Source organism: Polypterus senegalus, chromosome 3 (genome assembly GCF_016835505.1).
Source record: "Polypterus senegalus isolate Bchr_013 chromosome 3, ASM1683550v1, whole genome shotgun sequence".
Lineage (NCBI taxonomy): Eukaryota > Metazoa > Chordata > Cladistia > Polypteriformes > Polypteridae > Polypterus > Polypterus senegalus.
In genome coordinates, this window is record NC_053156.1 from 291,114,923 (window position 1) to 291,128,240 (window position 13,318).

Genomic DNA, 13,318 nt, shown 5'->3' on the forward strand with positions numbered 1-13,318 from the left:
ACTTTAGAATTAAATCTTTCCACCTTACTATTTACATTGTCCTCGCTATTATAGCTGGCACTATAAACGGACTGATTGCTTAAAATGTTTGTAAGTTTTAAAGCTGCTGCGAATCAAAGAAGCGTTTTTAACAATATGCTTCTCATGAGTGTTTTTATCATTATTTCTATATTAAAAGTAGAAGAAAATGGTCTGATAGACCAATATCAATGATCTGTTTTATATCAACTTTCAGTCCTTTAGTAATCACTAAGTCTAATGTATGACCTGCTTTATGTGTAGGCTGATTTATGAGTTGTCTCAAATCAAAAGAATCCAGGAGGTTCATAAATTCTTTTACTTTTAGATCACACTGATTATCTATATGAAAATTAAAGTCGCCAACTATTAGGAGTGTGTCATAGTTAGTAATTAAAATTGACATTAAGTCAGAGAATTCCTCAAAAACGCGCGTTATATTTAGGAGGTCTATACACGGATAGTATTAGAACTTGAGAATCTCCATGAATAACAACGGAGATACTCAAAGGACTTGAACTTACCAAAACTGACATCTTTACATTTTAATCGCTCGAGTAAATGTTAGCCAATCCGCCCCCTTTTCCCTGGCGGTTTGAATGAGTAAAACTGTAATCCGGGGCAGATTCGATTAAAACTGACGCGCATCTGAATTCAGCCATGTTTCATTTAGTGCAATAAGATCTATTTTTATCACTAATAAGATCGTTGATAAAAACGTTTTGTTAGTTAAAGCTCTGACATTTAATAGTGCCATATTTAATGTTTGGAGGTGCAGAGATGAGTACTATATGCGTTATTGTTATTTGGAATAGGAACTAAATTATTATTATTAGCGCTCTGTGTATATTTTTGTTTAATCTGTGATCTGTTTTATAGTTTTAATACATTGTTCCTCTAAAATAGTGATTTTAATTAGATTATTGGAGTTTATGCCGTATTTCCTAGGTTTTCTACGTGCATTGAGATTGCTTATTACAGTATTAATGGTGTGAACTTTAACGGAAGACTCTATTAAACATTCATCATGTCCTGGCACAGCAGTATTATTTCGGAAGGGGTTAAGAGCAGAGATAGATAGTCAAGAAAAATGAATTACCTTGATATGTTTTCGGAGAGGACCCGGCGCCGAAACTGTTGGATGCAGGCCATCACGCTTGAAGAGACGCGCCTTTCCAAAAGAGATTCCAATTGTTGATGAAGCCGACATCCTTCTTCTTGCAGAAACCCTGTAGCCAGTTGTTCAACCCTAGCAGACGACTGTAGTACTCGTTGGATCGTCTGACGAGAGGTAGTGGACCAAGCGAAGATCTTTGCCGATGGGGTCCTCTCCTTCGTGTCTCTAATCAGAGCTGCGAAGTCAGCCTTCAGGATTTCTGATTGTCGGTGCCTTATATCGTTTACGCGGCATGCAAGACGATTGATCCAACTGCCCTCTCCTTGTGTTTCTCGTAGACTGCTGGCGCACGTTTCATTACATCTCGGACACGAGCACCGGGAAAACAAGAAACAAACGATTTTGCATTAGGGCATGCGACATTAAGGTTTCTAACGATGGAATCACCATCACTTTAGTCAAACGTTTAAACTGTGCTCCATGACAAGACAGAGATGACAGTTCTTTCTCACAATTAAAAGAATGCAAACATATCTTATCTTCAAAGGAGCGCCATCAGGAGCAGAGAATTTCAGAGAGAGAGAGAGAGAAGCAAACAATCAAAAAATCAATACGTGCTTTTAAGTATACAGAAGCACCGATAAAGCGGCATTTTGTAGAGGAGCGTCCGTGTCCTCTGTGCAAACAGCACCTCCGTCAGGCAGAGAGATAGAGAGAAGCAAACAATGAAGCACCGCGGGAAGCATATCTTATATCATTGAGGAGTTTTAGTTAATATGTAATACATGCTCTGATTGGGTAGCTTCTAAGCCATCCGCCAATAGCTTCCCTTGTATGAAATCAACTGGGCAAACAAACTGAGGAAGCGTGTAGCATTAATTAAAAGACACATTGTCTGCAGAAATCCGCGAACCAGCGAAACTCTGTGATATATATTTAGATATGCTTACATTTAAAATCCGCGAAAGTTGAAGCGCGATATAGCGAGGGATTACTGTACACTTAAGAGAATATCCGGACTCAACCTCATCAAGACCTGAGTAACACTTGATTTTAAATATCAAACAAAGTTAAAATCAATTTTTCTCTCGTTCGCTAGCTAAGCCGAGTTAAGGACCACGGCACGAATCTGGCAAGTGAGTGAGGAAGGCCCCGGCCCCCCTCGGCCCGCTGTGTGTCACTTGAATACGCGCTAATAAATCGGAACCGCAAGCGAACTGTGATACATAGCGAAATGAGAGAAGTCGCAAAATCAACCGCAATTTTCAGGCAAATTCTAGGAAAAATAAAAAGATCTAAATCCATTAAGTAGTCCTCTCATGAAAAACGGACAGACATACAGACAGACATTGGATTTTATATGTTAGTAGTGGCCATATGTAATTTACCACCACACACCTAAAACCCCCCCGTGGCCTTATGTAATTTCCATTTCGGTTCCCTCGCTCGTGACCATTACGTTATGTCCGTTTCAAACTAATGTGCAGTTAAAGTCTCAACAGCATTTCTGGAGCTTAGTAGAGCCCGATAATTATAAGAATCGTCACCAAGCTGCAGCTCTGAAAATGTCTGCTTTGTTTGGGTCTCCATACCTCTGTGAGTCTGACGTGAATGTCATGAAGTCAAAGTTCAGAACAAGACGGACAGACGAACATTGAAATGACTCCATGAGAGAGAACCTCAGTGGCTCCACTCCACCAGACACCTGCCTCTCTTGTTGAGTCATCTGACTAACTAAAAAACACGTCACACATGTGAATAAAGTGACACAGTGACATGTGACAAAATGACAAATGAAGAAGTCAGATCTGTGGATTTGGAATTGCATTGTTCTGTTTTGACAGCATTCGCGTTTTAATTCAGTAGTGTGAGATATGCTAGACAATGCATACAGACGCACAAAATGAACTTGCAGGTGAGCTCAATATTTTTTGTGATGTTTTAATGCAAAATGTGATTTATGGACACCAACATTTTATAAATGTTCAGGCAGAACAAGCGTATTCAGTTTGTTTGGGTTGAAATAAGTGATGAGAAGAAACGTTAGAAAACATCGGTAGCTCGCGGCCATTTTCATTTTGTAAAAGTAGCTCTCAGGGGGAAAGAAAGTTGGAGACCCCTGGTATGGATAAAGGTGATGTAACTGAAAAGAAATTAAAAAAGGGATTTTTTTTTTAATAATGTATTTGATGAAAAATGAGAAGATATACCATTACCATCTGTGTTAAGAGTAAGGGCACCCTTGGCTCTGGTAGCTGCCATTACCACCTTAAGTCGGCGTCTCCCCTAACTTTCTAGCAGTCCTTGCCCTTGACTGGTACAAGTTGTTCTCTTTCTTCCATGCAGTGGTATCTTTTTTATGTGATGTTTGGGGGGTCTACTGTGTGTGTGTGTGTGTGTCCCACCCAGCAGCATCTTGAGGAGATGTTAGATCCACACTTTAACTTGTCCATTCCATAACTACCCATTTCTTTCTTTTCAGCCATCCCTCGGTGGATTTACTGGTATGCTTTAGGGTCATTGTCATGTTGCAAGGTCCACTTTTGGTTAAGCGTCAGTCTTCTGACAGTTGGACTCACAATTTCCCCAAGCACTCTCTGGTAAATTGAAAAATTCTATGATGGTGAGCTGCCTAGGCGCCCCGACGCAGCAAAGCAGCCCCAAACCAGAACATTTCCACCAATAATTCATGGGGTCAAACTCGCTAAGATCTCATCATAATGGAGTTTCTTCTGATCAAATGCTGTCTTTGTTTTTGTCAGAGATGTCTTCTGGTACTATGGTTGAGTAACCTTATATTTCTTTGTCTGTCCAGAGCAGGGGTCGCCAACTCCGGTCCTGGAGGACCACCATGGCTGCAGGTTTTCATTCTAACCCTTTTCTTAATGAGGGACCTGGTTTTGCTCCTCATTAACTTATTTGACTCGCTCTTGAAGATTCAGACCCGTAATTGTTTTTTTTTTTTTCTTAACAGCCAAACAATAATGAGATACCAGACATGACCAGCAAACTGCGTCCGTCATACAATATTTTAAAATAAAGAAAGGTGGAGGTCTCAGGAATATCGATCTGCTCAGGCACACAAAACATTTTAACAGAAAATAGAAAATCAATAAACTCAGAAATGTCTGCTAATCCACCACAAGAGCAGCAACAAGCCACAAGATTAAAGAACGGGTTTAATTAACGACAAGAATCGGCACCTCATTAAGCAGCTGCTTGGAGTTTGAGGCCCTGACTTAGGTGGTCTTCTGTTGGCTCCCTCACTTCACATTACATTTCTGTTTGGGTGCCAATTATGGAAAGAAATGAAGCAATTCTGGGGAACAAATCTTTAAAAATGAATTCACAAGAAGTTAATTAGCAGCACAAACGGGGCACTCATTTAAAAGAGGGTCAGAGTGAAAACCTCCAGCCTGGTCCAGAGCACGTTGTTCTACAAGTCGTGGTCTTTATTTGGGTGTTCATTTTGTGTTATCCTGATGTTCTTTTTGGACAGCAAAGGTTACCTCCCGGCTGCCCTCCCATGTAGATGGCATTTCTAGTGGTAGACTCCTGCATTGTGACATAAGCAGTGGCAAGAGCTACAGCACCTGGAGGTCCCATGATACGATTGTGGAGTTCTGGAGACCTCTTTGAGCATCTTGCTTTCCTCTCTCGAGCTGAATTTGCTAGCACGGCCTGGCCTGGACAAGATGGCAGTTGTTTGAAATCTTCTCGACTTGTACCATACAGTGGTTGATTTCCAGTTTTTAAGCGATCTTTTGAAATGCCTTCCCGGACTCCTAGGCATCTAGAACCTTCTTTTTTGAAAGCTTCAGGGAGCTCTTTTGATCTCGGCCTGATGATAAAGACACAATTCGATAACAAAAGAGCAGACCAAACAAAACGTCATTTTATGCGGATACAAGCTGTGCCACCTAAATCACCGACGTAGACCTTGGCATTAAATTTGCAGTGCAGTGAGTCTGTCCTGTGGCTGTGTGTCTGTTACTTAATTTGGCACAGGATTTGTAAATGTGGTGGTAATGCTTGTGATGCATGCGCCATCTGTTGGATAGCAGAGACATAGCAACTTCACAGACACATAGACGTTTGTCTTTTTATTAAGGCGGATTATTTGAAACCAATGTATGTTGTGTGTGCCCTGTTGTTCATTATGAGTTTCTGGGAAGTGCTTTGAGCATGGGAAAGGTATAATATAAATGTATTATTATTATATAAGAAGATTCTCTTTAATAATGCGTTAGTCATTTGCACTTGATCCAAATTTAGACATTTGTGGTAGTGATAAAAGTAAAGGTGTACTTACGTGTTTCCATATATGAAATTTGCATTTATGTTTGTTTAAATAATATACTGGATGATTACATGGTACGAGCCATGTGCGCCCAACTACGTCGCGCGTGTTAAAGTCGTCTGTGAAGGGCTCCCTGTTTAAACGCGGCTGCCAGTCGTGAACTGGGCCCTTCGTCGCACAGCATTATGATTTTTTATAAGGGAAACAAAATTACAAAATAAAACCCTTAGATATTGATTCGATAGGATCGGCCTACTCGGAATCACTGTCTGAATCGTAATTATGTGGTGGTGTAGGAGCATTTCTGCTTCTGTCCGTTTTCACGACGCTGTCGTTTCCTCTCACAATCTCTTCTCAACGTTTCTCCAATCTCGCAGGTTGCTCTGTGGCAATCCAAAGAGTAAGGCAATATACACGGAGCAATGGTTATAAAAGGGGGACACATAGGTATCCAGGCTCTTTAAAGCATAAATTGGGATCACTTCACTGACATGTGAGCAAGCCACGGTACAACTGTGAGATGCGCAGCACTCGCGCTTCTAGCGTAACAATAATAATTTCTGGAACGTGCTGTTACATTGTCATTCATTTTACCCACTGTCTTTCTTTCATTCATATGTTACGTAGGCACGTACCTTTTATCTTCAGCAATCTCATTCTCTAACCGCGCCTCAGCAGCTAACCAGCGTAACACTGTCCACCACCCCTTTCATTATTCCGGCACATTGTTGACATCCGTGAGTAACAACACCGTACTAAACTGGAAGGTGGTCTACACATGCGTGGAATTCGCGGACAAACAAAGATCAAGATCTAAATGAAGATCTCTTTAGTTCATTTAAAGCACAACAAGTTGTTTAGTTTGAATGTCTGTGTTTTGAGGTGTGACTGGAGTACTACAGTCTTCAGTAGTATAAGCCTGGAGGAGATTCTTAATGCAATGCCTATGTTTTAGCTGTCTGTCTACTGCCATCTAGTGCTGCTTCTTCTAATTCATTCGTGGACAAACAAAGATCAAGATCTAAATGAAGATCCTTTAGTTAATTTAAAGCACAACAATTTGTTTAGTTTGAATGTCTGTGTTTTGAGGTGTGACTGGCGTACTACAGTCTTCAGCAGTATAAGCCTGGAGGAGATTCTTAATGCAATGCCTATGTTTTAGCTGTCTCTCTACTGCCATCTAGTGCTGCTTCTTCTAATTCATTCGCGGACAAACAAAGATCAAGATCCAAATGAAGATTATATATTTAGAGATTATTACGTTATTTTATGTGCATATAAAGATGAAATGAAAATGAGATCTTGATATTTCCACATACAGTATGTTAAGAGTATTGCACATCTCAAGAGGGTGCGCTAATAAGAAGATGAAATCCCAGCTCTCCCGATGTATCTGGTGTCTTCATTCCACTGGCTCAAGTCGTAACTTGGAAGTCTTAGCAGTGGCGTTTAAGAAGAAAACCGATATAGAGAGGGGCAGAACAGATGCATCATGGGAAGGTTTTTTGGGGCACATTAGGTGCATCTGAACAACTTGAAGCAGCATCACTGGTGATGGATGAAAACATTCATTGCAAGAGTCTACGGGTTTAGGTAGTGCGGTCGATTGAGCTGCAAAGGCACACAAAATAAAAAGTTCTGGGGCAACCCAGTCGTCCACGTTTAAATGAACAAAAGAACAAAACAGTCACTTAATGACCGATAATGCCAAAGGACAAACTCAACAAAAGTATGGCCACTTCCCAAAGGGTTACTGGAGCTCCATCTTGCTGTTTGCCCAGTGACGCCTCCTTCCGTTGGTTTTATGGTGCACTGATCAGGAGGAGTGCAGTCGGTTTCTGTCACCTTCTCGATTATTATTATTATTATTATTTTTTTTTTTTAGTAATAGCGCCCCCTTTCACCTCAGGGTGGTATTCCTTATTGTGGATGAGCCCAGATGGTTATTCTCTGACACGTATGTGCGACAGTAGTAAGCTCTCTCAAATTTTCCATGATAGGGTCTGATCCTGCTCAATGTTCAGAGAAGATCAACAACCTAACCTTTTTAATTCTTTCCATGATAAAACTAATTAAAAATTATTAAAACCCTTTTTTTTTAAGCTGGATATGTTTCTTTATTACAGGTGTAGATATGCTAAATTGATTGTATTTGTGAAATAAGTTCCTTTCCATGTTAAACACTCATGTTTGCAGTCTCCGGGGTGTTTTGTCCATCTTGACTCGTAGATCATGAAAGCCATAGATGTATCTTGATATCATGACACCCCCAGGTTACATGTGGGCTTCACAAACACTTTGCCTCCATTTTGTCAATTACTCGTAGGTTCCCATGATCCTGGTTGGCAACAAATGTGACTTGGAGGACGAGAGAGTTGTGGGAAAAGAACAGGGTCAGAACCTTGCCAGACAGTGGAACAACTGTGCCTTTTTAGAGTCGTCTGCAAAGTCGAAGATCAACGTTAATGAGGTGAGTGGGGATGCTGGGCTAAAGGGGTCTCAGGTGACATCAGGCTGCTTGCTAGTGTTAAAGAGAGAAAGATGCGGGCAAACGCAAGCTGTGGTTTTTCTTCTGGGTCACACTATACAGTAAAGATGCCGGCTCCATTGCCCTTCATCGACTACACGACAGAGGATCTCGTCTCCAGTAACCCCACAGCAAAAGACTCTGTCGGCCATGGGGGCTTCATCGTGTGTCACTTGGGATACACAGCCCAGTGGTGATTTGACCGTGTCATGTGACCAGTCATCCATTGTCCCTTCCAACTTCAACCTGCTTTGTTTTCCATTACAGATTTTCTATGACCTGGTCAGACAGATAAATAGAAAAACGCCAGTGGAAAAGAAGAAGATTAAAAAGAAATCTTCATGCTTGCTTCTCTAAAACCGTAGCTTGCAGCAGCTCTGAGCCAGGTGAGTGTGCTCCGTGACCGTCGAGATAAACGCACCAAGGGGAGACTTACAGTGGGTACGGAAAGTATTCAGACCCCCTTCAATTTTTCACTCTTTGTTATATTGCAGCCATTTGCTAAAATCATTTAATTTTTACCCTCATTAATGTACACACAGCACCCCATATTGACAGACAAAAAAAAAGAATTTTTGAAATTGTTGCAGATTTATTAAAAAAGAAAAACTGACCTATCACATAGTCCTAAGTATTCAGACCCTTTGCTGTGACAATCATATATTTAACTCCGGTGCTTTCCATTTCTTGTGATCATCCTTGAGATCACCTTCACTTGAGTCCAGCTGTGTTTGATTCTACTGATTGGACTTGATTAGGAAAGGCACACACCTGTCTGTCTATATAAGACCTTACAGCTCACAATGCATCCATCCATCCATCCATCCATCCATTTTCTAACCCGCTGAATCCGAACACAGGGTCACGGGGGTCTGCTGGAGCCAATCCCAGCCAACACAGGGCACAAGGCAGGAACCAATCCTGGGCAGGGTGCCAACCCACCGCAGGACACACACAAACACACCCACACACCAAGCACACACAAGGGCCAATTTAGAATCACCAGTCCACCTAACCTGCATGTCTTTGGACGCATGTCAGAGCAAATGAGAATCAGGAGGTCAAAGGAACTGCCTGAAGAGCTCAGAGACAGAATTGTGGTAAGGCACAGATTTGGCCAAGGTTACAAAAAAAATTCTGCTGCACTTAAGGTTCCCAAGAGCACAGTGGCCTCCATAATCCTTAGATGGAAGACGTTTGAGATGACCAGAACCCTTCCTAGAGCTGGCCGTCCCACCAAGCTGAGCTACGGGGGAGAAGAGCCTTGGTGAGAGAGGTAAAGAAGAACCCAAAGATCACTTTAGCTGAGCTCCAGAGATGCAGTCAGGAGATGGGAGAAAGCTGTAGAAAGTCAACCATCACTGTAGCTCTCCACCAGTCAGGGCATTATGGCAGAGTGGCCTGTCGGAGGTCTCTCCTCAGTGCAAGATACATGACAGCCCGCATGGAGTTTGCTAAAAGACACCTGAAGGACTCTGAGATGGTGAGAAATAAGATTCTCTGGTCTGATGAGATCAAGATAGAACTTTTTGGCCTTAATTCTAAGTGGTATGTGTGTAGACAACCAAGCACTGCTCATCACTTGTCCAATACAGTCCCCACAGTGAAGCATGGCGGTGGCAGCATCATGCTGTGAGGGTGTTGTCAGCTGCAGGGACAGGACGACTGGTAGCAATCGAGGGAAAGATGAATGTGGCAAAGTACAGGGATATCCTGGATAAAAACCTTCTCCAGAGTGCTAAGGACCTCAGCCTGGGCCGAAGGTTTACCTTCCAACAAGACAATGACCCTAAGCACACAGCTAAAATAACGAAGGAGTGACGTCACAACAACTCTGTGACTGTTCTTGAATGGCCCAGCCAGAGCCCTGACTTAAACCCAATTGAGCATCTCTGGAGAGACCTAAAAATGGCTGTCCACCGTTTACCATCCAACCTGACAGAACTGGAGAGGATCTGCAAGGAGGAATGGCAGAGGATCCCCAAATCCAGGTGTGAAAAACTTGCTGCATCTTTCCCAAGAAGACTCATGGCTGTATTAGCTCAAAAGGGGGCTTCTACTAAATACTGAGCAAAGGGTCTGAATACTTAGGACCATGTGATATTTCAGTTTTTCTTTTTTAATAAATTTTCAAAAATTCTTTTTTTTTTTGTCTGTCAATATGGGGTGCTGTGTGTACATTAATGAGGGAAAAATTAATTTAAATGATTTCAGCAAATGGCTGCAATATAACAAAGAGTGAAAAATTGAAGGGGGTCTGAATACTTTCCGTACCCACCGTACATACAATACATACAGCAGGAGAATCATATAAAAATAAAAACACAAAAGAGCAAATACACTCACTGGCCACGTTATTAGGTACACCTCGCTGGTACCCGGTCGGACCCCCTTTTGCCTTCAGAGCTGTCGTAATTCTTCATGGCGTAGATTCAAGAAGGTGCTGGGTTTTTGCTCCATAGTGACATATCCATATTGTCAGCTGCTCATCCATGATGCAAATCTCCCACTCCGCCTCATCCCTCTACTGGATTGAGATCTGGTGACTGTGGGGGCCTTTTGTCATGTTTGAGATGATTTGTGACATGGTGGGTTATCCTACCGGAAAAAGCCATCAGAAGATTGGGGACATTGCGGTCAGAAATGGATGGACATGGTCAGCAGCAATACTCAGGTAGGCTGTGGCATTTAAGTGATGCTCAGTTGGTACTTAGGGTTTGCCAAGAAAGTATCCCCTCACCATTACACCACCAGCCTGAACCATTGATACAAGGTAGGAGAGATCCCAGCCTTCATGTTGTTGACACCAAATTCTGACCCTGCGATCCAAATGTCACAGCAGAAATCGAGACTCGGCAGACCAGGTGACGAGTCTGTTGTCCAATTTTGGTGAGCCCGTGTGAATCGTAGCCTCAGTTGCCTGTTGTTAGCTGACGGGAGTGGCACCCGGTGGGGTCTCCTGCCGCTGTAGCCCATCGGATACGTTGTGTGGTCAGAGCTGCTCTTCTGCACACCTCGGTTGTTATTGGAGTTCCTGTTGCCTTGCTGTCTGCTCACACCAGTCCGGCCATTCCCCTCTGACCTCTGGCATCACCAAGGTATTTTCGCCACTCGCTGGATGTTTTCCCCTTTTTCGGACCATCCTCTGTAAACCCTTCGAGGTTATTATTAATAAATGAGGCAGAGATTGGCATCCCCCTGGCGGAGCTGATATCAGACAGGATATACTGTGACATCAAGTCACTTAAGACGGTTTGATGAACGAGTTTGAAAGTGAAAAGTGTTTTTGACTTTTTAATTCTCCATTTTTTTTCTCTTCACAGAATGCAGAAATGAAGAACTGTTGCCTAATTGGAAAGTGCCAGCATTCCAGTTCTAGAAAGAAAAAAAAAATAAAAACAAAAAACAATTGCATTTCGGAGAAATCATGAATTGAAGAGCCACTCCACAAATTCACCCAGATTTAAGGAAAGCAGCTTTGTGTTATTATTATTGTTTTTTTTTTTTTTAAATTGTATTTTCTGTCACTTTGGCAAGGACTTCCGGTTCTGGATGACGATGACGACAACGATTCGCACTCTACAGTCCCAGGTTTTGGTCCCTGTCCCCAGGTCAGCCTCACTTCCTGGCAGAAAACAGACAGCAGTGTTTTCAACCTTTGCAATAGTAATGAAAAAGATGTGAAATTATTTTATTTGAACTTAGCTGTTTAATTAAATGGGGGGAAAAAAATAGTAACAAAGCATGGGTGCATTTCAATAGATTCTCGGTGTTGCAAGTGAAATCAATTTTTGACTAAACTAGAAATTCCCCCACCACCCACCACCCTGCCCGCCTGCCCCATGACCGATTTTCCTTGCATCCTGACAATCCCACATTAATAATTTATAAAATTGTAGTTATTATTTTTTTTCTCTTTGTTCTTCATTGGTTTCATTGCATTTATTTTTCCAGCACCTCATCCACCAGTTCAAATGTCGCCCCCCGGTGGTTAAGAGTGGAGCATTTTGAATTCTCAGTATATTACTATACTCGTTTAGATTTTTTTTTTCTTCCTCACTTGCATTACTTCTTCAAACAGAAAGATGAATGCCAGCATTTTAATTTTATTGTTATTATTTTTCATTTTTATTTCTGGTGAGTTCCCAGACTCTCATCCGACTGCATTCTAGAGCACACACACCCCCCGTCCACCATCCCCTTGCCCCCCGTGGTTAATTTTAACTTGTTTAGTTTCCAGTGACTTCGTTTTATACTTTGAAGTTCCAGGATTTCATTACTTCTGTGTTTACCCATAACATGTTCAAATTAAAATGTTTTGTGCATAATGCTTTGGGGAAAAAAATGGGTCTTTTATAGAAAAGGAGGGGAAAAAAGTTATAAAAAAGAGGGGTTAAGTAGAGCCCCCCTACTGATTTCTATGTCTAAAAGCTAAAATATATTATACTAAACCAACTCTAATATTGCTTCATGTGTTTTACTGTCATTTGATTAATTTCCAGCTTTTATGAACAATTAAATTTTAGTACATTTTCATTGTTTTGCACTGCTTTCGTCTCTGTTTCATTAAAGTGGCTCAGACAGCCAGACCTGAAAGTGAACGTCGGTGACAGAATTGAATGATGCTGGGGGGTACGGGGAGGAGTAGAAAGTCCTAGCAGCTGCCCACCTCTGTGGGCATTCACAGGGGTAAAGAGTGAGACCTGTTGGCCACGGCGTTTCACTGTACGATATGAGAACACGCTGGACGACAATAAGTCACTCAGCCCCACAAAGCTCGCCAGTCTTGTCCACTAATCCTTCCCAAGTAACATCAAGTCGAGTTTTTCAAGGTCCTTAAAGTCCTACTGTCCACCACGCTACGTGGTCGCTTATTCCAAGTGTCTATCGTTCTTTGTGTAAAGTCAAACTTCCTAACGTTAACTGTGAAATTTCCCCTTAACAAGTTTATGGCCGCTGCCATTGATGCCGCTTTGTTTTCTGTGGGGCCTTCACACTTGCCTGGGATCCTAATTTAAAAAATATGAAATACTAGGGGGCTTTGCCTGCTGCTCACTTTACTCACCAACCCAACTCCGGCCTGCGCTACGAGCCAGCCACTTTGTGGCTCTGCCGCTCGCGTTGTGAAGAGGAGGGCTGAACGCACCCCAAGGAGATGCAGTTGCTCCTCCAAAACCCCCTCTTAAACGGTGGTACAATGGAAAACACTGGTTGTTTTTTTACCTCCTCTTTGCTCGATCAGTTGCTGCTGCGGCACACTTCAGTCCTATCACCTATGTCCATATATTCGATCTCTTTTCGCTTTTACCTTTTCAACACTATCGCATTGAATTTTGATTCCGTGTTTGGACTTACA

At 42.1% G+C, this 13,318-nt stretch overlaps 1 protein-coding gene across 1 annotated transcript in view; it reads left to right on the forward strand.

The window, feature by feature from the left end:
* LOC120526306 (ras-related protein Rap-1A) overlaps positions 1-12,417 on the forward strand; it is a 118,057-nt gene extending 105,640 nt beyond the window's left edge. The window contains exons 6-8 of the mRNA XM_039749435.1: positions 7,762-7,905; positions 8,230-8,348; positions 11,286-12,417. Of these exons, the coding sequence (XP_039605369.1) occupies positions 7,762-7,905; positions 8,230-8,319 (234 nt within the window). The 3' untranslated portion in view covers positions 8,320-8,348; positions 11,286-12,417. The remainder of the gene's footprint in view (positions 1-7,761; positions 7,906-8,229; positions 8,349-11,285) is intronic.
* Positions 12,418-13,318: the final 901 nt, after the last annotated feature.